General features: G+C 45.3%; 1 protein-coding gene across 1 annotated transcript in view; it reads right to left on the reverse strand.

The window, feature by feature from the left end:
* Positions 1-3,052: 3,052 nt before the first annotated feature.
* LDLRAP1 (low density lipoprotein receptor adaptor protein 1) overlaps positions 3,053-23,028 on the reverse strand; it is an 89,446-nt gene continuing 69,470 nt past the window's right edge. Inside the window, exons 6-9 of the mRNA XM_087727237.1 lie at positions 19,943-20,023; positions 12,347-12,468; positions 9,642-9,676; positions 3,053-4,561 (exon numbers count right to left, since the gene is read on the reverse strand). Coding sequence (XP_087583363.1) covers positions 4,411-4,561; positions 9,642-9,676; positions 12,347-12,468; positions 19,943-20,023 — 389 coding nt within the window. The 3' untranslated portion in view covers positions 3,053-4,410. The remainder of the gene's footprint in view (positions 4,562-9,641; positions 9,677-12,346; positions 12,469-19,942; positions 20,024-23,028) is intronic.

The following is a 23,028-nucleotide window of genomic DNA, read 5'->3' on the forward strand; positions in this document are numbered from 1 at the left end:
CCCAGTGTGCCGGCTATGATCTCAACTTGGCAGAGGAAGAAAACAAAGACAAAATCTTGCTTTTGAAGACTTGGAATGGCGGTAGGTTCTTTTCCATGGTTGTCCTTTGTATCGCAACTGCCCCCACTTCCTCTCTCTCAAACACACAACTTCTCTCTTGTGTTTCTGCCTTTGCCAGCATCACATAACTGCCTTCCGTTCTCTCAACTACCAACCTCCTGGACAGGGATGGGACCCTACCGGTTTAACAACCGGTTCGCTGGGTGCGCGCACGCAAGCACAAAGAAGTTAACTTCCGCATTACTGCTGGGGAGGAAAACAGCCGAGCTGCAGCAATCCACTCTGCTGCACCTGTCAGCTGGGCTTCAGAAAAGGGAATATACCGCATGTTTCAGAGTATAAGACGCACTGGAGTATAAGACGCACCAAGGTTTTGAAGAGGCAAATTTTTAAAAAAGTTTTTGCACTCTGCAAACCATCCAAAAATGGCCCGGGTTTTTTTTTCAAAAAAAGGGCATGAATAGCCCTTAGGAGGCTTGTAAGAGTGTTCCTGGGGGGAGTGAAAAACGAGCAAAAAACAGCCAATTTTTTGCAAAAATGGGCCCGTTTTTTGTCAAAAAAGGGCATTAGGAGTGCTCCTGGAAGCTGGCGGGCAAACTTTCTACCCTCCCCAACCCCCAGGAGCACTCTGCAAGCCACCTAAAGGCTCTGCACGGCCATTTTGGTGAAGGGGCGGGGTATCGGGAAGCAAAAAAATGCTGTATTCAGTGTATAAGATGCACCCAGATTTTCAGCCTCTTTTTTGAGGGAAAAAGGTGCGTCTTATACTCTGAAAAATACGGTCGGTGAGTATAGCAGAGGGGCAGGTGGGCGGGCTGAGCCGAAAGCAAGAGTGAACTGGTTCACACAAACTGGTCCAAACCGGTAGAATCCCACACCTGCATCCCGGATCAGACCATCCACTCAGGAGGTGAATGAGGTGAAAAGTAATTCTGCAAAATACTTCCAGTTCGTCAAAGGTGCGCTTGTCTCTTTGTATATATAAAAATATTTTTAATTAATTAAAATGCAAATCTGTTTATAAAATGTAACTGCATTTTTATAAAAAAAGGGCACGAATCATCGTCACTTTTGCAAGGCTGCAGAGAAGCAGCCTTGTACCTGAACGCCCCATGCCTTCCTCCAGTTTCTCAACACGTGGAAAATGAGTGTGCCGTGATAAATGGCTAACTCAAAAGCATCTTCCCCTGTTTAACTACCACTTGTTCGACAACCATTTGAACTTATGGTCGTGCTGAATAAGTGGTAGAACTGGCCAGTCCTCATACTTATGTCGGTCTCAGTCTTTGCCTTTGCTTAACAACAGCAATCAGAAGTGCTGGAATTTCCATCACTAAGTGACAAGGTCACATGGCGTGAGACTTTACAAACACATCACTTAGCATCAGAAATACTAGTCCCAATTATCATCATTAAGTACAGACTACCTGTATATTAAGAAAAGAGTTTCTTTAAAACTATTTCATTGGGTAACTCATCCACCTAGGGTCTAATATAGGATTTCCCAAGCTTTGCAATTTCTAGGTATATGGATTTCAGCCCCGGAATTCCACAGCCAGCACAGATATTGCTGAGGATCCTGGGAGTTGAAGTTCACTCATCTTCAATGTACCAAAGTTGAGAAACACTGGTCTAAAACTTCAGCTGAATATAGCAATAGCACTTCGACTTATGTACCACTTCACAGTGCTTTTACAGCCTTCTCTAAGCAGTTTACAGAGTCAGCCTATTGCCCCCAACAATCTGGGTCCTCATTTTACCCACCTTGGATGGATGGAAGGCTGAGCCAACCTGGAGCCTGGTGAGATTTGAACTGCTAAACTGCAGCTAGCAATCAGCTGAAGTAGACTGCAGTAGTGCACTCTAACCACTGCGCCACCTTGGCTCTTAGGTGCTAAATCATACAAGCCTATGATTTAGTGAACATGCAACCACTCTCTGAATTTTGGCACACAGTTTTCAACTCCTGCTGGTCATCATAAGAGCCAAGTCCTTCTACTAAGATAAAAATGCCTCAATCACTTTGGTGGGAAGGTTAACAGTATTCCGTGTTCCTTTGGGATGTAGCCATGCTGGCCACATGATCACAGAAATTGTCTTTGGACAACTCTAGCTCCCTCGGCTAAGAAATGGAAATGAGCACCGTGCCCTAAAGTTGGACAATACTGACTGGGAAACCTTTTACCTTTTCCTGGAGGGAAAATAGAGTGAAACAAGACCAGAGGCTGACCTGGGGAAGAGATTCTTATCAGACAGGTTGAGATAAGGAAGAGTGTTCATTACTCCAACTAGTCACATTCACAGCTGCCCCAACGCTACCTGAACAAAGCTCAGTTTGGTTCCATTTTTATGTTTGGGTGGTTGCCTTCAGCCTTCGGCCAGATGTTATCTTGGGAGTTCCTGGGCTCTCAGCTGCCGTGGGATGCCACCAACTGGATTAGGACACCAGGAATTGTTGCCTCTGAGTGAGGTGGTCATCATTTCCGCCATCTTTTGTAAGACAACGCCCAAAGCTTGCAGCATCCCGCTTATGTGGGTTCCACCACAAAACCGCGGTAGACAAAAGCGCGCTCGACAAAAGCGCGTACGTGATGTCATCACAGCGCGACGAAAACATCGTGCTGTGAGCGGTAAATTTAAAATTAAAGCGAAAACCTTACCCTAACCCCCCCAAACCTAACCCTAAACCTAACCCTAAACCTAACCCTTAACCTAACCCTAACCCTAAACCTAACCCTAAACCTAACCCTTAACCTAACGCTAAACCTAACGGTAACCCTTAACCTAAGGCTAAACCTAACCCTAACGCTTAACGTAACCCTAAACCTAACCCTAAACCTAACCCTTACCTTTAAGTGAATCGGCTTGCTTTAATTTTATTTTAATTTTAATTTAATTTATTTTTTAATTTTTTTCGTCGTGCTGATGATGATGTCAGGTACGCGCTTTCGTCGAGCGCGGTTTTGTCGACCGCGGTTTTGACGGGTCACACTTATGTGAAGTAAGCTAAAAGTGAGAGCTGCTCAAGGTAACAATGGGCTGCTACCTAATGTTACGGCTAAGAAATAATAGCAAGGTGACTGTTAAGATGCAGAAGCAGCTGGAAAAAGAAGTGATGATTTGAACTACAAAGGATGTAAGAAGAGACTCACTCGGAGGATGGCCAAGGACATTCAAATGCTTTGAATGACTTCACTCTTGAATCCAGTCAAGATCCTTCTTTAGCTTTGCCATGTCTGACAGCTGGGTAGCTACTCTCAGCTCTGTTCTCAGGAGCCCAACATTACTTCTCCAGTCCACTCCAGCTAGTTCAGCTCTTCTGAAATAAAAATATCTGAAAGTTCTGATATTGCTAAGGAGATCTTGCGTCCTTCACGGAACACAACTGTCATGAATGCTTATCGCAGGCAATCCCAAGGGGCAAAACTGTCCAATGTATAATGTTAAAGTACATGATGCTACATCATCTCCATAATAGATGCAAATCTGAAAAAGTCTTGAATAAATCTACTCAAGGAGCACCTTGTCGTCTCCATAAAAGCAAAGACCCCAAAAAGGTCATACATAAAAAGCTGTTTTAAAAGTATATCTCAAACAATCTCCCCAATTTGGCATCTGCCAGATAACGCTTCCTAGAGTCCAGGGGTCAGCAACCCGTGGCTCTGGAGCCGCATGTGGTTCTTTCATCCCTCTGCTGCAGCTCCCTGTTGCCGGTTGGTGCCACAATTTTGAGAGAAGCTTCTGGTTGGGGGTGGGGCGAATGCATGGAGTGCCAGGAAGAGACTCTATGGCAAGGGGTGGGTTTTCCCGTTGGCTCCACAATTGATGGTGCTTTCGGTTAGGACAGGTAGAGGAAAAAGGACACTGCTAGGAGGAGACTCTATGGTGGGGAAACCAGACTTCCAGTCGGCAGATGAAAAAAGGCACTGTGCTAGGAGGAGACTCTATGGTGGGGGAACTGGACTTCCAGTTGGCAGATGAAAAAGGACACTCCTAGGAGGAGACTCTATGGTGGGGGAACTGAACTTCCAGCTGGCTCCAGAATTGAATGGAGGGGCTTTTGGTTAGGACCTTTGTGGGTCTTTGAGTTTTTAAGGTTGCCGACCATTGCTATAGTCCTAATATATCTGGAAGACACTTGGGGGGAAAAGCTGAAGTAAAACTTTGGTCAAAAGTTGAAGGGCGTCAACATGACTCCTACCTAAACCAAATCAAGGCTTTGGGGCCTCTTTTCTTTTCATTAACCTTTTCCAGTTACAGTCAGCAGAATACAGTGCATCAGGTTCTTAGAGGTTATCTTACTTGAGGAGAAAAAAAGCTTATCAAGGGAAACAAAAAAAAAAAAAGATGTCAGAACTCAAAGAGTTGGTCATCTTTTTCGGTCTCCATTGTGGAATCTACTTTGTCCCAGTCAACCGGTGAGAGGATTTGAGCACTTTGGATGTCTTGAGATGTCAGGCTGATGTCAAGGACTTGTGGGTTGGTTCGGGACTGTGCCAGCCTGGAATGACAAGGCAAGACAAAAAGGTGAAGAAAGGAAGATGTTAGTGCTGGCAAGGAAGAGGAGAAGGAAGATACAGCTCCCAGGTACAGGTAGGGTATACTTTAGAACAGGGGTCTCCAACCTTGGCAACTTTAAGCCTGGCGGACTTCAACTCCCAGAATTCCCCAGACAGCTTTGCTTGGAGTTGAAGTCCACCAGACTTAAAGTTGCCAAGGTTGGAGATCCCTGCAAAACTGCTGGGGAATTCTGGGAGTTGAAGTTCACCAGGCTTTAGAAAGCTCCCTCACAGAAATATAAAATTAAATTCCAGGAAAGGGGGAAAAAAGTAGCTCGCTAGGAAAGATGGCCCAAGATGGTTTGGCTGAAAAAATTTGGTTCTTCTATGGGCAGGGCAATCTTTAGTAAAAGGGGAAAGACTTTTACAATATGAAAAGAAACCAGAGAATGTCTATGACCAGGATTCGTTTCTCCGACATGAACAGTTCTCAGAGTTTGAATTCAGTTCACTCAAAAGTATTCTAGGGAAATCTGGATTCTGTTTTAAAAAAATTGCCAGGGAAAAAAATGCATCAGGCTAATTGTGAATTAAAATACTTGTTTGATGCTCATCCCAACAGGCATCGCGATTTTAATATATTAAAAAAAAAAATCTGAAGTCCAATGTGCCAAGCTTAACAGTTTTTCCAAAGTATCAAAATGAGAAACAATGATGCTGAAATTATCCCCAAAACGAGATCTTGAGTAAAACGGATCAATCCATTCATGCCCACTTCGTCCTTTTGAAAACCCTCATTGTGCCTCTGTGCTACGTCTGGCCAGCAGAGGGAGCAGTTGGTCCAAAGCCACCACCACATGACCTCATGAGAAACAAGGGTGTGTTCCTTATGTGTTAATAATGTCACGTGGGAGGATCTGTGAGAGCATCTTCCCTGCCCCGAAGGACGATCCTCAAGGGAAACTTTCCTGCAAGCCCATGAAGAAATGAGGGCAAGTCTTGAAAAGCCTTTTAATAGTTTCTCAGCCTAGTAGACCTGGGAAAGACACAACTCTGAAGGCATCTGCCTATACCATCCAACACTCTGCATGGCTTGTGGAAAATAAATGCCAGAAGATGAGAAGGAACTACTCAGGCCACAAAATACTAGGTAAAGGTAAAGGTTCTCACACACATGCATGCTAGTTGTTCCTGACTCTAGGGGGCGGTGTTCATCTCTGTTTCAAAGCCGAAGAGCCAGAGCTGCCCGAAGATGTCTCCATGGTCATGTGGCCGGCAATGCCAAAGGCACATGGAATGCTGTTACATTCCCACTAAAGGTGGTTCCTATTTTTCTACTTGCATTTTTTAATGTGCTTTCGAACTGCTAGGTTGGCAGAAGCTGGGACAAGTAACGGGAGCTCACTCCGTTAGGTGGCACTAGGGATTCGAACTGCCGAACTGCCGACCTTTCTGATCATCAAGCTCAGCATCTTAGCCACTGAGCCACCGCGTCCCTTCAAAATACTATAGGCAGGAAGATGTGTGATATTACAGGGTGGAGTACCAGGAAAATGACACCACCCGTGTCTATTTAAGCCAGGGGTGTCCAACCTGGGCAGCTTTAAGAGCGGTGGATTTCAACTCCCAGAATTCTCCATAATTATAACCAGCTCTTGATTATAGTAAAGAGCCAGGTGTCATCTGCTTGGAAGCGCCTGATTAAAAAGCATGATTCAGGAAGCTGAAAAGATTACATTTCCTCGGTTAAGAAGCTTTTCCTTTGACCCAGAAGGAAAGCAAGCTTTTGGCTAGGAAGCAGATGGCGGTGATGTGTCACAGTTGCAACTGATACACGTATTATAATTTGGGGTTAATCGGGCGCCCCTAATAAGTAGTTCAATTCAAGTATGTGTGTCTGTTTAAATCAGGAATGGCAAGAAAGATAATAAAACAGGGGGAAATTCATTTATCTGTCTTGCTTAGCAATGGAAATTTTGGACTCACTTGTGATCGTAAATCAAGGACTACCTGTACAACTTTTGACTGCAAGCTAAGGTGAAACCCATTAAGCAGTTGAATAGTTTCCTGTACTCATGGCAGTTTAAACCTGCTGCTGCCGGCTGAAGAATTCTGGGAGTTGAAGTCCACCTGTCTAAAAGTTGCTTAAGTTGAGGAACACTGAAGGTCAAGGTTCCCCTTGCACATATGTGCTATGTCTAAAGGGAGGTGCTCATCTCCGTTTCAAAGCCGAAGAGCCAGCACTGTCTGATGACAATTCCGTGGTCATGTGGCTGGCATGACTGAATGCCCAAGGCGCATGGAATGCTGCTACCTTCCTACCAAAGGTGGTCACTATTTTTCTACTTACATTTTTACATGTTTTCGAACTGCTACGTTGGCAGAAGCTGAGACAAGTAACGGGAGCTCACTCTGTTACACAGTGCTAGGGATTCAAACCGCCAAACTTTCTGATCGAAAAGCTCAGCATCTTAGCCACTGAGCCACCGTGTCCCCTTGACCTATACTACATACCCATTAAATATATTGCATGCACTTTCTTGCGTGTGCATATGTAACACCATAAGTCAGGGTACTCAAATGGCTTTGTGGGCAAGGAAGCCTTTGTTGAGTGATCACGTCCATCACCTAGACAGAATCTCAAAATTCCTGAGTTGACTTGTACTCAGCTTGACAGTTGCCAAAGTTTGAGGGACAGTAGCTGATTAGGGATGTCCATAAAAGTCACTGTTATTTATGGAATCTTTTCTCGTTGCATTTTCACAGGTCAGAAAGCAGAGTTGGACCTGTGAAGTTTTCCACCTTAGGTGCCAAAACAGTTTGCTTGGCTCTAGGGGCTGTGAACTTTGATGAGGCAAGGCGGATATGTGAATTGGCAGAAGAATTATGCTTCCTCTGTTATGCTTATTTATTCCTAAGGTTGGTCGGTCCCATTCTCATGCTTGTAAAATCAGGTCAGACATGTAACTGACCCCCTTTACAAGGGTTCACCGACAAAACCGCGAAGCCCTTATCCGCGCCGACATAAGCGCGAAGGGCAAATCCGCGCCATCTGAAGCGCTAAGGAAAAAGGTGACCCTAGCGCGACGACATAATCGCGGAGGGCAAATCCGCGCCTTCCGAAGCACTCAGCACCCTAACCCTAACCCTAACCCTAACCCAAACTTAACCCTAACCTAACCCTAACCCTAACCCTAACCCTAAACCAAACCCCTAAACCTAATCCTAACCCTTACCTTAATTTAAATCGGCTTTCTGCCGCCGCGCTGTTTTAAAGCGCCCTTCTGTCGCCGCGCTGTTGTCACCGCGGTGATGACGTCACGGTGATGACGTCGCGGCTTTAGCGACGCGGTTTTGTCGCCGCTATTTTGACGAGCGCGGTTTTGTCGGGCCACGCTTTACAAGCATCATGACATGACTTTTACGGTCGTAACTTGAAGACTACCTGTATGAATTTAATAGCTGGCGGGTAAGTTGTCCTACAGGTTTGGGGCCACTATCAAGAAGGCATTTTATAGGTATTATCTGGGAAATTCCATGATGGGTCAGGAATGAGTCCAAAAATGAATCATGAAGAATGTTGAAAGAGCTGGTCATACACCACTTAGTATCAAGGACGCAGCTGCAGAAGTAGTCAACAGTATTAAATAACTGGGGGTGCAGATAACTAACCATCTGAACTGCTCTCTCCACACGTGAAGGGTGCAAGCCATCCCCTGCATTTCCTGCATTGGATGAGGAGAGCACATTTTTCTCCTTCTATCCTGGCCATGTTTTACAGTGGCACGATTGAGAGCATTTTAAACAACTGCATCACTGTTTAGTTTGGGGGCAGCAGCGCCTCAGATAGAAAGCCCATACAGAGAGTGGTAAGGACAGCGGAGAAGATTATAGGAAGCTTGCTTCCCGTCATTCAGGATACTGCTTATAAGCGCTAGGTACATGGGGTTCAAAGCATTGTCAGAGACCCCACACACCCACTTTATAGTCCGCTTCTGTTGCTCCCCTCTGGGAGGAGGTTTTGAAGTATTTCTAGCAGGACTTCCAGCTTTGTTCCCTAGGCAATCCATCTAGTAAATTCATAAGATTCGTTTTTCTCGCCATGCACGTGTATATATCCAGACTAGACTGTGTTTTTTCTCTGTGTCATATAATGTATGTGGGTACATGCATAATTTTATATGTATTTATTTATTTATCTTGTCATGTTTGTGTAGTGTATATTAGAGGTGGAGACTCTTTGAGAGCCGTAGGCAACAAAATTTAATTTTAATGTTTGCCGATTAGTGTACATTCAAAATGACAATAAAGTTATTCTAAGTCTCCAAGTAAGTCTTCCAAAAGTGGTAAAAGGGGTATCTCTGTTTGCAGGTTGTGTGAAATGACCCTACAAATACATCCAGTTTATCATCACCAGGTTTACTGCCTTTGATATTTGGCCAGCTGATGGGTTCTATGGGATTCTTCCTGGTATTTTGACAAGGAATTTTAGGGAACCTAAAAGTGTGCACATTTTTTTCAGTGTGTGCTGCTATGTGATCCCTTTGTAGGAGTTGAAATGCAAGATGAGACTCAAACTGATTATCAGTAATGGTTTCCTCTTATCTTTGCTACCGGTTCAGAACTAGGAGCCTATGCATGAGCAGATCATCCATGATGACGCCTGGGCGGGTGGACGGAGCCTCCTGCCGCCACCGCCGCTACCGGTTCGCCCAAACTGGGCCGAACCGGCGGAATACCACCTATGCTGGTTACCCTTCATTTTAGAAGGTGAGATTTTCCAGTTTCAGCAAACCTCCATTTTCTAAGCATTTGGCATGAGGATGACACATTTAAGGGATTTAATCCCCACCTGCACACACAAATTAACTGCTGCCCTAAGAAGTTATCAAAATATTTGACTTATCCAAGCAGCCGAATCCCTTGTTCAATTAGTCAAACAGACCACCAATGAAGGGTTGGGCTGCTCTGCTGTTGACAGTTTAGCTTAAGAGAAACAGAAGGGAAGGTTCATTAATCAAATCTATTTCTTGGCCAAGTCCCTAGCAGAAAGATGTTCCTGGAAGACATGGTCATAATTACCTTGAAAATGCTTCATCCAGTTCGTCATTCATTGCCTTTGTTATAAAAAGAAAGGGGAGGGGAGAAATAAGACTATATAAATCCAGCTGAAATGAAAAACTATTCAACTATCACATAGGTTTAACCAAGTGTTTCTTCTATTGTATTTGCAATTCCTTCTTTAAAAGGGAGGGGAACTAGCCATAGGTTAAAAAAACCGACTAGATTTTTACTAGCTGGTTCTAAGATCAGTAGCCCATCCTTCTTTGTTAGGTGACAAGAGGACAACACAGCATATTCATGCTCACAGAGAAGGCATCTGATAAGGTAAACCTGAACCTCTCCAACCACTTTCTGTCCACCTGCTTGTTTTCCATGGAAGTTGAAGAGGATGGGGTGGAGAAGCCTTTGCTTAGTTCCACCTCTCCCGTGCATGGTAGCCCTTGTGGGGCCAAAAGCTACAAAGCAACTTTAGGTAAACTTGCTGAAGGTCTTCAGGGAACTGATGACCTCTCTTCTGCATTGGACTAATCCAGGTAAATTACAATTCGGTGTGAGATAAAACTATCTAATGATATAAGCCAGTGGTTGTCAAATTTGCAACTTTAAGATGTGTGGACCTCAACTCCCAGAATTCCCCGGGCTCAGGAATTCTGGGGGTGTAAGTCCACACACCTTAACATGGTCAATGTTGAAAAAATATTGATATACGCAGTTGGACAGAGAAATCAATTTCCCAGAGAAGTGCTTGGCTGCCCTTTGATTGATGGGTTCAAATGGAATCAGAGTAGCCATTTGTTTTGGATCCATCCTTGTTATACTTGCATCAAGCAGGGGTTGGTCTTGATGGCTTGAGTGGTCCCTTCTAAGTCTCAGGGATTCTAACAATGCAAAAGAAAAAAATGGTATGCTATTTTTCATTGAAGATCTTCAAATTCCTCATAGGAGATGCTCTTAGCTCTGGATTCCCTGGTCATCACAGATCAGATTGCCTTAAAAAAATTCCTTCTTCTGTGGGCATTTGATCCCCAGAGTCTACCCGTTAATAAGTGCAGAGAAATTGAAAGCAACAACCATGCAGAGACTATCAGAGAGGTGGGGGAACCTCGCTTGCTCCGGGAATGTCCAAATTACAATGACTAACTTCTCCTCTCCTTAGTCATGCTGATTGGTGCTCATGCAGTTGTCTATGTCAACCCTGAAGCTGACCTGACTGAAGCCATTTGGTCCGCTTCAGGGTTGGCACACTGGAGCTGAGAGATAGGGGGGAGGGAACTGAGAGGGGAACATATAGCCAAAACAACATATTTTCTCTCGAGAACCAAGGACATTCTCACACCTGGTTGGAAGAAGGCGGAGTGATGCCACCCGGCTGCCAGCCTGTTCTGTGATCGGACCATGTGACTGATTGTTTTGAGAAAGTGAGAAAACTTTTACTTTTAATTAGGTGAAAACCGCGGGAGGCTTCAGAGCTGGTTTTCACCAGATCTGTGCCAATACGATAATCCCAAATAAAAGTATTATTTGAGGAATCTACCCGCCTCAGAGTTTTCCTTGCTATGGATTTATTACTTGGAACCCTGACCGTCTATTTGCCACAAAGAGAAAGCCACTGTCTATGGAGATTCTCAATCATCCAAGTCAGGGTTGTCCCAAAGGTGCTTTTCAAAACCCAACTGGACTTCTTCAGTTTTTTTTCCTTGAAAATGTTTTGCTTCTCAGTTCTGATCAGAGGTGGCATCCAGAGCCCTCTCTGTGGGCACCTGCACCATTGCCAGCTGCTTTTCTGGTTTCCAGCACCAGCTGGTCTTCATGGGCGTCGGAGTGCTGGAAAAGAGCCCCCAAAACAGCCAGAAAACAGCCCCCAAAATGGCCAAATAACAGGCATGTGTACGCTGGTCAGCCGGGTCTTTATGGGCACACAAGAGCCGGAAAATGGCCTGAAAAAAGCCAGGAAACAGCCGGAAAAACAGCCGGAAAACAACCCGGAAAACAGCCCATAAAACGGCCCCCCAAATGCCCAAAAAACAGGCATGCGCACACCAGTCAGCTGGTCTTCGGGTTTCCAGCACTCCAGCGCGTGCATGCATGCATGTTCTGGTTTGGGCACTCATTGCTGAAAAGGTTAGCCCTCACTGCCATAGCCTGATCTCTCCCTACCTGCTCTATTACTGGGAGGAGGAAACAAAACCCTGAAAAATGAAGCAACTTTCTTTTCTTTTCTTTTTGTCAGAAAAAGTTGGGGTGTCTGAGGTGTAAAGCAAAATGCAGAAGAGGCAGGAAATGTGCCTCAACCTGATGGAGCAGCCTAGGGGGACAATAAAACATACCGTAGATCTCCAGACACACACACACACACACACACACACACACACACACACCCCACACACACACAGGCAATTTGGCTCCCACCCCATCAGCAAAATGCAAAGGTTTCTTCAGAAAATGCTCTGTAACTTAATAGCAAGTTACAGTCCTTTTCCGATTTACCTATTGGGCAAAGCTGTGGCTTATTTTAATTACAGTTTATTGAAGAAAGCACAGCTGATTTAAGACCGCACAACGCACTACGTCATAACCCATCCTAGGCAAATCACAATGAATAGTGATCAGCAACACACAGAGCCCAGAATCACATAAGCCACACTAGAGCGGGATGCAAAGCACATATTTACCAAACAAGATCTTTGCCAAGATCACTCGGGGCTTCTCGCACACACACTTACCCACACGTTGTTGTTTTCTGACGAAGGGGACCCAAGGATTCGGCCATCCGTGTGCACAGAATTTGTGTTCAAAGGAGCTTTGGTTACATTTTCCAAGTCTAGAAGGTTTTCTACGGTGACGGCTGTGTGCGGAAAGGAAAAAATAAATAAGGATGAGAAATAAGAATGAGAAATAAGAATACAGGTTAAGTCCTCGACTTACAACCACAAGCGAGCCCAAAATTTATGTTGTTGAGAAATTTGTTAAGTGAGTTTTGCCCCGTTTTACAACTTCTCTTGCCACGTTTCTTAAGTGAATCACTGCAGTTGTTAAATTAGTAATATGGCTGTTAAGTGGATCTGGTTTCCCCCCCTGACTCTGCTTGTTAGAAGGTGGCAAACAGGGATCCTTTGACCCTGGGTCACTGCAACCGTCATAAACGTGAGTCAGTCGTCAAGCATCTGAATGTAAATCACATGACCCTGAGGATGCTACAATGGTCATAAGTGTGTAAAATGGTCATAAGTCACTTTTTTCAGTGCCACTGTAACTTCAAACGGTCACTAAACAAACTGTTGCAAGTCGAGAACTACCTGCAAGAGCCATGCTTAGAATGCAGTACTGCAGGCTCTTTCTGCTGACTGCCAGCTGCCAGCAGTTGGCAATTCGATTCTCACTGGCTCAAGGTTGACCCAGCCTTCCATCCTTCCAAGGTTGGTAAAATGAGGACCCAGATTGTTGGGGGAAATAGGCTGATTCTGTACAACAATATTTCGATTGTTATTGCTATAGCTATTTCTCCCCTCCTTTCCTTGGTCCTGGTGGTGCAATGGTTAGAATGCAGTATTGCAGGGAAACTCTGCCCACAGCTTGGAGTTCGATCCTGACTGGCTCAAGATTGACTCAGCCTATCATCCTTCCAGGGTGGGGGGGGAATTGAAGACCCAGATTGTTGGGGGCAATAGGCTGACTTTGTAAACTACTTAGAGAGGGCTTTAAAGCAATGTGGAGCAGTATAGAAGTCTAAGCAGTATATAAGTCAACAATATTTCGATTGTTATTGCTATTGCTATTTCTCCCCTCCTTTCCTTGCCCTGGTGGTGCAATGGTTAGAATGCAGTATTGCAGGGAAACTCTGCCCACAGCTTGGAGTTCGATCCTGACTGGCTCAAGATTGACTCAGCCTATCATCCTTCCAGGGTGGGTAAATGGAGGACCCAAATTGTTGGGGGCAAGAGGGTGACTTTGTAAACTGCTTAGAGAGGGCTGTAAAGCACTGTGAAGTGGTATATAAGTCGAAGTGCTATTGCTAATGATGAAGCTTAGGAGGGGAAAGGGTTAAGTTGAGATTTTCTTTCTAACCTGGGGTGGGATGCAAACCTGCATCGAAAACTGCAGAATTCTCTTGAATTTTCCAGAAAGGAGAAAAAAAGCCACAGACCCACAACAGCATCTGTCAATCTGCTAGGCTAAGCTTGCTCCAATTTTTTTTTTTTTTGCAGGAGTCTATAGAGAACTGCAGAAAAACTTCTTCTGTAAGCTGATAAATGTTAACCAACAACCTTTTAAAAGTCCTTCGCTCTCTACTGGTAGCAGCTCTTTCTTCTGATTGATGACCGAGAAATAAAACAGACCCCTTCTCTTGCCCTATACCTTCCCCCCCCCACCCCAAAGGATCTCAAGGGTCATAAACTAGTTCAAGAAGCTTCTTTCCACTGAAGCGTAACAACAGGAAGCATGAACAATATGTGTGTCCCGGTATGGGCGTACTGGTGCCTGATGTGAGCACCAGGTACTTTTCCGGTATGGTACTCCAGAGGGCCCACCCACCCTCCTCACCTGTATCTGAGCTGATCGGACCTTCACTGCACGCAGCGTACGACGCCTATGCGATGCTCCGCCGAGCAGCTGGAGCGTTGTGGGCAGTAAGTACACATATGCACGCTGCGTGCGTGCATGTGGTGGACGCCTGGCCCAGGTGCACCGTACCGGTTGCAACGGGATCCGGAACCCACCACTGGCACAACCACTTGTCTCAAATGGGCAGGGGTAGTCAACCTTTTTATACCTACCGCCCACTTTTGTATCTCTGTTAGTAGTAAAATTTTCCGACCGCTCACCGGTTCCACAGTAATGGTGATTTATAAAGTAGGGAAGTAACTTTACTTTATAAAATTTATAAAGCAGAGTTACAGCAAACCCCTACCACCCACCATGAAAGCTGGAATGGCCACTAGTGGGAGGTAGGGACCAGGTTGACTACCACTGGTATAGGGTCTCCTGCTTGAGCAGGGGGTTGGACTAGAAGACCTCTGAGGCCCCTTCCAACTCTGCTATCCTGTTTTCTGTTACATTTATGCTATCCAGAGAAGCATTTTAAACTAGAGGGAATGATATACAGGTGGTCCTTGACCGACAGTCACTTGTTTGGTGACCATTTGAAGTTACAACAGTGAAAAAAGGGACTTACGACCGGTTCCCACACTTGCAAACGTTGCAGCATCCTAATGGTCACATGACCAAAATATGGGCCCTGGGCAACTGGCATGTACTTATGACAGTTTCAGAGTCCTGGGTTCAAGGGATCTCCATCGAAGACCTTCTCTGCCAGTTTCCAATCAGCAAAGACAATGGGGGAAGATGGAGTTGCTTAACAGCTGCATTATTCACCTAACAGCTGCAGTAATTCATTTAACAACCATGGCAAAAAGGTCACAAAACCAGACATGACTCATTTAACCACACCTCTCCTTAGCAACAGACATTTGGTCCCAATTGTCGTAAGTCGAGGACTAGCTGCATCCAGTCAGACACACGAGCGTGCTGATCAGAATGAGACAGTGCACAAATTGCTTGGGGTCAATCTGCAATAGGCTTCGGACCCCTGCTGTGGAAGATGGGAGGTCACTTTAGTTTCCCTTACCTAAGACCACTCTACCTGGCCATTTAATTTAAGGCAATTTGCACCATGCTGGCTTCCGGAGATAGATTTTTTTGCCGCAAGACGATTGCAAGAAGAGTGTCACTTAAACACAATACTCCCGATGGCATGACCTCATTTTGCGAGCCGCGCAATCTGAGCTGTAAAAGTTTTAATGGGTCCTTGGAACGGCACAGGGAAAGCGGCTGGAGAGAAAGTGGAGGGCTAACCCTCTCTCTTCCTCTCTTCCATCTGAAGAATAACACACACATACAGGGATCGTGGTGACAAAGCCGAAGAGGTCACAAGGGCTGCTAAGCCCGTGATGGATTCCAATCAGGTGTCAATTGGTACACACCGTTGGTGCACGTGGTATGCATCTGAAGCTTTGTATTTTCCAAGAAGTCAATGTGGGGAGGAATCCAGCTGAAAAATACAAATTCAGTTCTTGTTGTGGTCCACCAGCAGCCAGCGGAGCTGGCAGCAGATTTGGACAGAGAGGTGGTTGGGGAGGAACATGGGCCAGTCCTGGAGTCTGGGGAAGGCTCTGATTAGGGCTCTGTGTTGGAAGCATGGAGGGGGCCAGAGCCGTATGCCAGTTATCAGCTGCCTTCAGAGTCAGACATCAGGCAGACGAACAGCTGTTCCCAGTGTGTGCATGCACAGAGTTGCCAGATGCAGGGAACAGGTAAAGAAAAGGAGTCAACTTAGGAGGAAGGCCACAGGTGGACGATGAATGGCCCCTCCCAAAGGAAATAAAAGAAGAGAGAGAGGGGAGGGGAGTTTGCAGGAGACAATGAGTTTGCTTAATTGGTTTGTGATTCTTGCCAGGTTTTGCAGATATTGGCCTGGCAGCTCTCCAAGCCAGATAAGGTCTGTGACTGTAAATCCTCCCTTGAAAGACTTTGCTGGATGTGAATGAGGAGAATTCACAGTCAATTAATAAAAGGATATTTGTTGGGACAAGGCGTCTGCTTCATGCTTTTGTGAAGCCTCGGTCAGAACAGTTCCCTCCACTATGAGACATGTGTCTCATGTCATGAATTTTATTGAGAAGTGTTACAAGAGCTCAAGCAGAGTAATAAGATGCAAAGGAACTTATTGCTTTCAGTATTGGGAAGGTGGGCGCCATTGCTTACACTGCCACAATGGCACCAACCACATGCAGGGTGGGGGAGAGGGGAGAGAAGCCCTGTCAGCTTAAGAAATTTCAAGGTTGGCAAGTGTATCGACGCACTACTAAATAAACGTGAAGGGGAAAGAAGAAAACCAATTCAGAGAGGATTTGTCAGGCTCCAAATGCCAAGTAAGACACATCGTGATTCTTCCAAGCAAATTTCTTTATTCACCTATAGACAGAATCTTGCCAAACTAAAGCAGACTCCATCAGCAAAAAGCATACACTCTTGGAACTGTTAAGGAGGTGAGGTCTTCATCCTCTTTCTCTTACACAATAGCGCTTAGACTTATATACCACTTCACAGTGCTTTACAGCTCTTGCGAAGCGGTTTACAAAGTCAACCTCTTGCCCCCAATAGTGTGGGTCCTCATTTTACCGATCTCAAAAGGGTGAAAGGCTGGGTCAACCGTGAGCCTGGTGAGAACTAAACTGCCAAACTGTTGGCAATCGGCAGAATTAACCTGCAACACTGCATTCTAACCACGGCACCACTCTGATCTAAGTTGTCTCTTTCTCCTCAGGAATTCACTCCTGGGAATCCAGACTATATTTTATCACAGGATATCTAGGGATTGGCTAGATAGAATGTTGGCTAGATAGAAAAGAGAAAATTTAAAAGAGGGTGAAGGAAGAATAAAATAGAGTGGCAAGCATCTTTAAATTCAACGCTACAAGTCCGGTTGCATCCGGTTGCATCGTTTCTTTAAAAAAGAGGGCAGAGTTATCTTTTGTTCCTCCAGATGCAAGCTTTGGTAAAACAGTAATTATGTAATTACATCTTTTTAGAGGGGAAAAGGAGGGGAACATAGGGCCAGGGTTTCATGTGGCTTTATCTCTCATTTTGGTAACCCCGGCTCCCAGGCCATCTGATTCAGCTCCACTGTATTTTCCATTGGCTGAAAGGCTGAGCGCCAAAAAATGGAGGCCTTTGAACTCTGGTGCTGGAGAAGACTCCTGCAAGTCCCTTGGACAACCCTGATTGCTCTTTAGAAGGCCAGATCCTGAAGATGGAACTCAAATACTTTGACCACCTAATGAGAAGGAAGGATTCCCAGGAGAAGAGCCTCATGCTGGGAAAGATGGAGGACAAAAGAAGAAGGGGATGGCAGAGAATGAGGTGGCTGGATGGAGTCACCGAAGCAGTCAGTGTGAGCTTAAATGGACTCCAACAGATGGTAGAGGACAGGAAGGCCTGGAGGGATGTTGTCCATGGGATCATGATCAGAGATGGGTTCCTACAGGTTTGGCCGAACCGGTAGTGGTATGCCGGCCTGGGTTGCAGAACTGGCAGCGACCCAGGCTGGCCACGCCCCTGAACCGATTCCCTGGTCACCACCATCTTCTTTTTGTAGTTCTGCGCATACACAGAACAATTTCAATTGAACTGCGCATAAACAAAGCGCGCACGCAAGCGAACCAGCAGTAACGCTGGCTGAAACCCATCCCTGGTCGCGATGGGTCGGACACAACTTTGCAGCTAGCAACAACAACAAATTTCCATTGGAGGCAAGCACCAAGTAAGAACTGTAATCTGAATTCAAACTAAACTTCAAGGTTGAAACAACACAACAGCATCAACAAAGAAACATTCAACTTCTCCTTTCGCTCATTTCATTTTCATTTTCATTTTCCCTTTATTTGTATGCCGCCCTTTTCCCTGGGGGGACTCAGGGCGGCTCACAGTTCAAAAAAAAGGGGGGGGGGGAAGGACAAACAATTTCTAACATAAAGACAATACATCATTATTAAAAACACAACAGTCACACAATTCGAGTGGGGTTAGAATCTTAACCCCAGGCCAGCCGGGACAGCCAGATCTTTAGGGCGGCGCGGAAGGACTGGAGGGTGGTGAGGGTTCGAATCTCCACGGGGAGTTTGTTCCAGAGGGTCGGAGCAGCCACCGAGAAGGCTTTCCTCCGGGTAGTTGCCAGTCTACACTGGCTGGATGATGGAATTCGGAGGAGGCCTAATCTATGCGATCGTATCGGTCTAGTGGAGGTAATTGGCAGTAGGCGGTCTCTCAAGTACCCAGGTCCAGTACCATGAAGGGCTTTGTAGGTGATAAGTAGCACCTTGAATCGCACCCGGAGATCAACAGGCAGCCAGTGCAGCTCGCGGAGGAGGAGCTCACCAAACAACATCAGGGAGAGAAAACATTACATGACATCCTAACTTCCCAAACATTTATGATGTAAAGATGCAGCTTCTCTGCTTGTGCAGAGATTTTTCCAAACAGGCTACAATCCTTAGATAATAAAAATTATCCACCTCAGTTTTGTTTTGTTTTTTAAGAAAAAGAAGCAACTGGATTTTTTTTTTAATTCAGAAAAGTTATTGCAAATGCTCAAGAATTTGCCAATCTTTGCCCATCTTCACAAATGATGAGGAATGCCACATCTCATCCTGATAGTCTAAGCTAACTTCTTATATGCTCAGCCCTGCAAGCATTCAAATTTAAATTTGAACACATACATAAATAAATCATATGCTCCTAAGAGTATGTGAAGATGAATATCTTATTCATTTGAACTATTTGTATGCTGGTCAAAACGACATTCAGCTCCTCCTTCTTCAAGACATCTAGCCCTATAGCAAGAATTTAATTTAGTTTCATGCATGTTTGAACTGGGGTGCTACACATATTAATAAGTGGAGAGGTGCCTTAGATCAGAAACCTATTAACCTCCTCCGGCCTATTATTCTTCAAAGTTGTGTGAGGTTCCATCTTCCAGAATTCCTAATCTGAAGACCAGGCTGGCTGAAAATTCAAAGATTTTAGAAAAAAGGGAGGAAGTCATTGCTTTTCCCTTCTTTCTCTCTTACTTTGCACCCCCTCTCCCCTTCCCTTCCTCATTCCTGTATTATTATCTTTCTTTTTATTTGCATTTTATATTATAATAAACTTCAATTTAAAAAAAAAAAAAGAGAAAGAGACAGCTCCTAAAAAGAGTTGCCAGGCTGATATCTTCCAAACGCCATGCGGTAGCAGCAATTATTTGGCAAGAAGTCAGGAACAGATCTTCACCCTAATAAATTGAACTAATTGTCTCCTTCAAACTCCGCTCCCCTTTAGCTCCTCTTTTATTTCCTCTGGGAGGGACCATTCACCGTCCACCTGTGCCTTTGCTCCCAAGTCAGCCCTTGTTCCTTAGCTGTTCCCTTCTCCTGGCAGCTCTGCGCATGCGCAGATCAGGAACAGGCTCCAATTGTTCGTCTGCCTCATTGATGTCTGACTCTGAAGGCAGCTGATAACTGGCATAGGGCTCTGGCCCCCTCTTTGCCTCCGACACAGAGCCCTCATCAGAGCCTTCCCCAGACTCCAGGACTGGCCCATGTTCCTCCCCATCCTCCTCACTGTCTGAGTCTGCCATCGCTGGTGGGCCACAACACCATGTATTATGTTGGCCAAACAAAGTAGTTCCTAGATTCTACTTTCAGACTGTACTTTCTTTCCAAGAATTAAACTCGGTAAATTCAACAACTTTTCCTTTTTTTACTGAATCCTTGGTTACTTACGTGCTTTTGGGGAGGAAGTATCTGAATTTAGGCTGCTGGCGGACTCTGCTTCCAAGATGGCTTTGTCTCTCTTCTCCTTCTCTGTCATAGGAATGGAACGGGGGGGGGGGGGAGGGAGGGAGGAAAGGACACAAAATCTCATCAGTTTCTCAGTCAGTTTTAAGACCACAATCCACAAAACTGCATTATAACCTACAAGAAGGTAAAGTAGGTGGTGATTTTTGTTCCTGTACTCTAGAAGGGAGCCTAAAGCCCAATTAACTGTACAATTTGAATCTAGTCCTTTTCCCATTCACTTTGCATTTTGGTTGTCTTAATTCAGGGAAAGAGCACACTTATGGTCTACTTATAATTCCTAATACTTGTACTTCCTAAGGAGGTCCTAAAGTTTGGTCTGGTGGTTAAGATGCTGGTCTAGAAACCAGGAGACGGTGAGTTTCTGTTACTTGAAAAGTTCAGTTACTTCAGCAACTTTATTTATTTATAAAGTAATAAAGATGGCAGAAAGAGAAAGGAAGGAAGGAAGGAAAGGGGAAGGAAGGGGGAAAGGAAGGGGGAGGGGGGAGGAAACAAAGAAAGAATGAAAGAGTTCAAGTAAGTGCAAGAAAGAGCACAAGGAAAAAGAGCGAAAGGAAGGGAGGGAGGAAGGAAAGAAAGAGCTCAAGGAAGGAAGGAAGGAAGGAAGGAAGGAAGGAAGGAAGGAAGGGGGAGGAAGGGGGAGGGGAGGGAGGAAGGAAAGAAAGAGCTCAAGAAAGGAAGGAAGGAAGGAAGGAAGGAAGGAAGGGGGAGGAAGGGGGAGGAAGGGGGAGGGGAGGGAGGAAGGAAAGAAAGAGCTCAAGAAAGCACAAGAAAAAGAGCACAAGAAAGACAAAAGAAAAAAGAGTGGAAGGAAGGAAGGAGGGAGGGAAGGAAGGAAGGAAGGAAGGTGGATGGAAGTGAGAGTGGGAGGGAGGAAAGAAAGAGTGCAAGAAACTGCAAGAAAAAGTTACAGAAAGAAAGAGCCTAAGAAAAAGAGTGAAAGGAAGGAAGGAAGATAAGATAAGATAATATTATCTATTTTATAAAGGGAGGGGAAAGGAAGGAAGGAAGGAAGATAAATAAGATAAGATCTCTATTTTATAAAGGGAGGGGAAAGGAAGGAAAGAAGAAAGGAAGGAAGGAAGATAAGATCTCTATTTTATAAAGGAAAGGGAATGGAAGGAAGGAAGGAAGGAAGGAAGATAAATAAGATAAGATCTCTATTTTATAAAGGAAAGGGAATGGAAGGAAGGAAGGAAGGAAGGAAGATAAATAAGATAAGATCTCTATCTCTTTTATAAAGGGAGGGGAATGGAAGGAAGGAAGGAAGGAAGGAAGATAAATAAGATAGGATCTCTATCTCTTTTATAAAGGAAAGGGAATGGAAGGAAGGAAGGAAGGAAGGAAGGAAGGAAGATAAATAAGATAGGATCTCTATCTCTTTTATAAAGGAAAGGGAATGGAAGGAAGGAAGGAAGGAAGATAAATAAGATAAGATCTCTATCTCTTTTATAAAGGAAAGGGAATGGAAGGAAGGAAGGAAGGAAGGAAGGAAGGAAGGAAGGAAGGAAGGAAGATAAATAAGATAGGATCTCTATCTCTTTTATAAAGGGAGGGGAATGGAAGGAAGGAAGGACGGAAGGGGGGAGGGGGGAGGGAGGGAAGGGAAAGATGGTCTAACACCAACTGAGGAAGGAAGTAGTTTCATGGAGATGTGCTGTTGTGGATTTCCAGCCAGAGAGGATTCCCAGGGGAAAATGTTTTGGGGAGGCCTGGAGCTCCCCATATGCAGAGCGGGCGCCCCTTTGGGGCTACTCAATGGCAGAAACACAGGAGGAGCAGAACCAAGAAGGGAAAAAAAAACCTTCCAAGCCACTCTCTCTCCTAGACACACGTCAACCTTTTTTAGCCTTTGTGACTGTTGAACAACAGCAGCCAACAGGGAGGGCTTCTCCTGCCAGCGGGGTGCCAAGCCTGGGGAAGCCATTTCATCACAGTTACACTCAATCTGGAAGGGGGCCGACCCGCCTGCAGCTCTTTCCACCCACCCATCGCTGACAAAGAGACAGATGGTTCACTGTCTTAGTTCTCTTCATTAGTACCAAGCGGTCAGCCGTAACCAGAAGCCCTGGCTGGATGCATTTCCTCAAGAGCTAGAAGGAAGCGTGTTCATGCACGCGCAGGGATGGGGGATAGAGGCAGTCCTCAACCTATGACCATCCGTTTAGTGACCCTCTGAAATGACAACGGCACCAACCAAAAAAACCCAGACACAGCTGTTTTTCACGCTTTTTACAACCCCTGCAGCATCACTTTGGTCAAAATTGGGATGCTTGGCAACTGGCATGTATTTAGGACCGCTGCAGTATGTTGGGGTCATGGGATCCCCTTTTGTGATCTTCTGGCAAGCAATAGCACTTAGAGTTACATACAGTGCTTTTACAGCACTCTCTAAGCGGTTTACAGAGTCAGCCTCTTGCCCCCAACAATCTTGGTCCTCATTTCACGGACCTTGGAAGGATGGAGGGCTGAGTCAATCTTCAGCTGGTAAGGATCGAACTCCTGGCAGTGAGCAGAGTTAGCCTGAAATGCTGCATTGTAACTGCTGGGAGGGAGGGAGGGGGGAGGGAGGAATAGCACTTAGACTTATATACCGCTTCACAGTGCTTTCCAGCCCTCTCTAAGTGGTTTACAGAGTCAGCCTCTTCCCCCAACAATCTGGGTCCTCATTTCATGGACCTTGGAAGGATGGAGGGCTGAGTCAATCTTCAGTTGGCCAGGATCGAACTCCTGGCAGTGAGCAGAGTTAGCCTGAAATACTGCATTCTAACTGCTGGGAGGGAGGGAGGGAAGGAAGGAATAGCACCTAGACTTATATATCACTTCACCGTGCTTTACAGCCCTCTCTAAGTGGTTTACAGAGTCAGAGAGATTGAGGCAGAGCCTGGGCCATCTGTCAGCCCTCAGATGGAGAGTCAACAGCCCCCAAGTATAGAGGTGGCTGATGAGGAAGAGGAGGAACAGCTGGGTCCAGTGCTTGACGCACGGATGGGCAGAAGGCAGAGGAA

This window comes from Thamnophis sirtalis, unplaced genomic scaffold (genome assembly GCF_051295495.1).
Source record: "Thamnophis sirtalis isolate CommonGarterSnake01/CBP01778 unplaced genomic scaffold, rThaSir2_p1.2 scaffold_13, whole genome shotgun sequence".
Taxonomy (NCBI): Eukaryota; Metazoa; Chordata; class Lepidosauria; order Squamata; family Natricidae; genus Thamnophis; species Thamnophis sirtalis.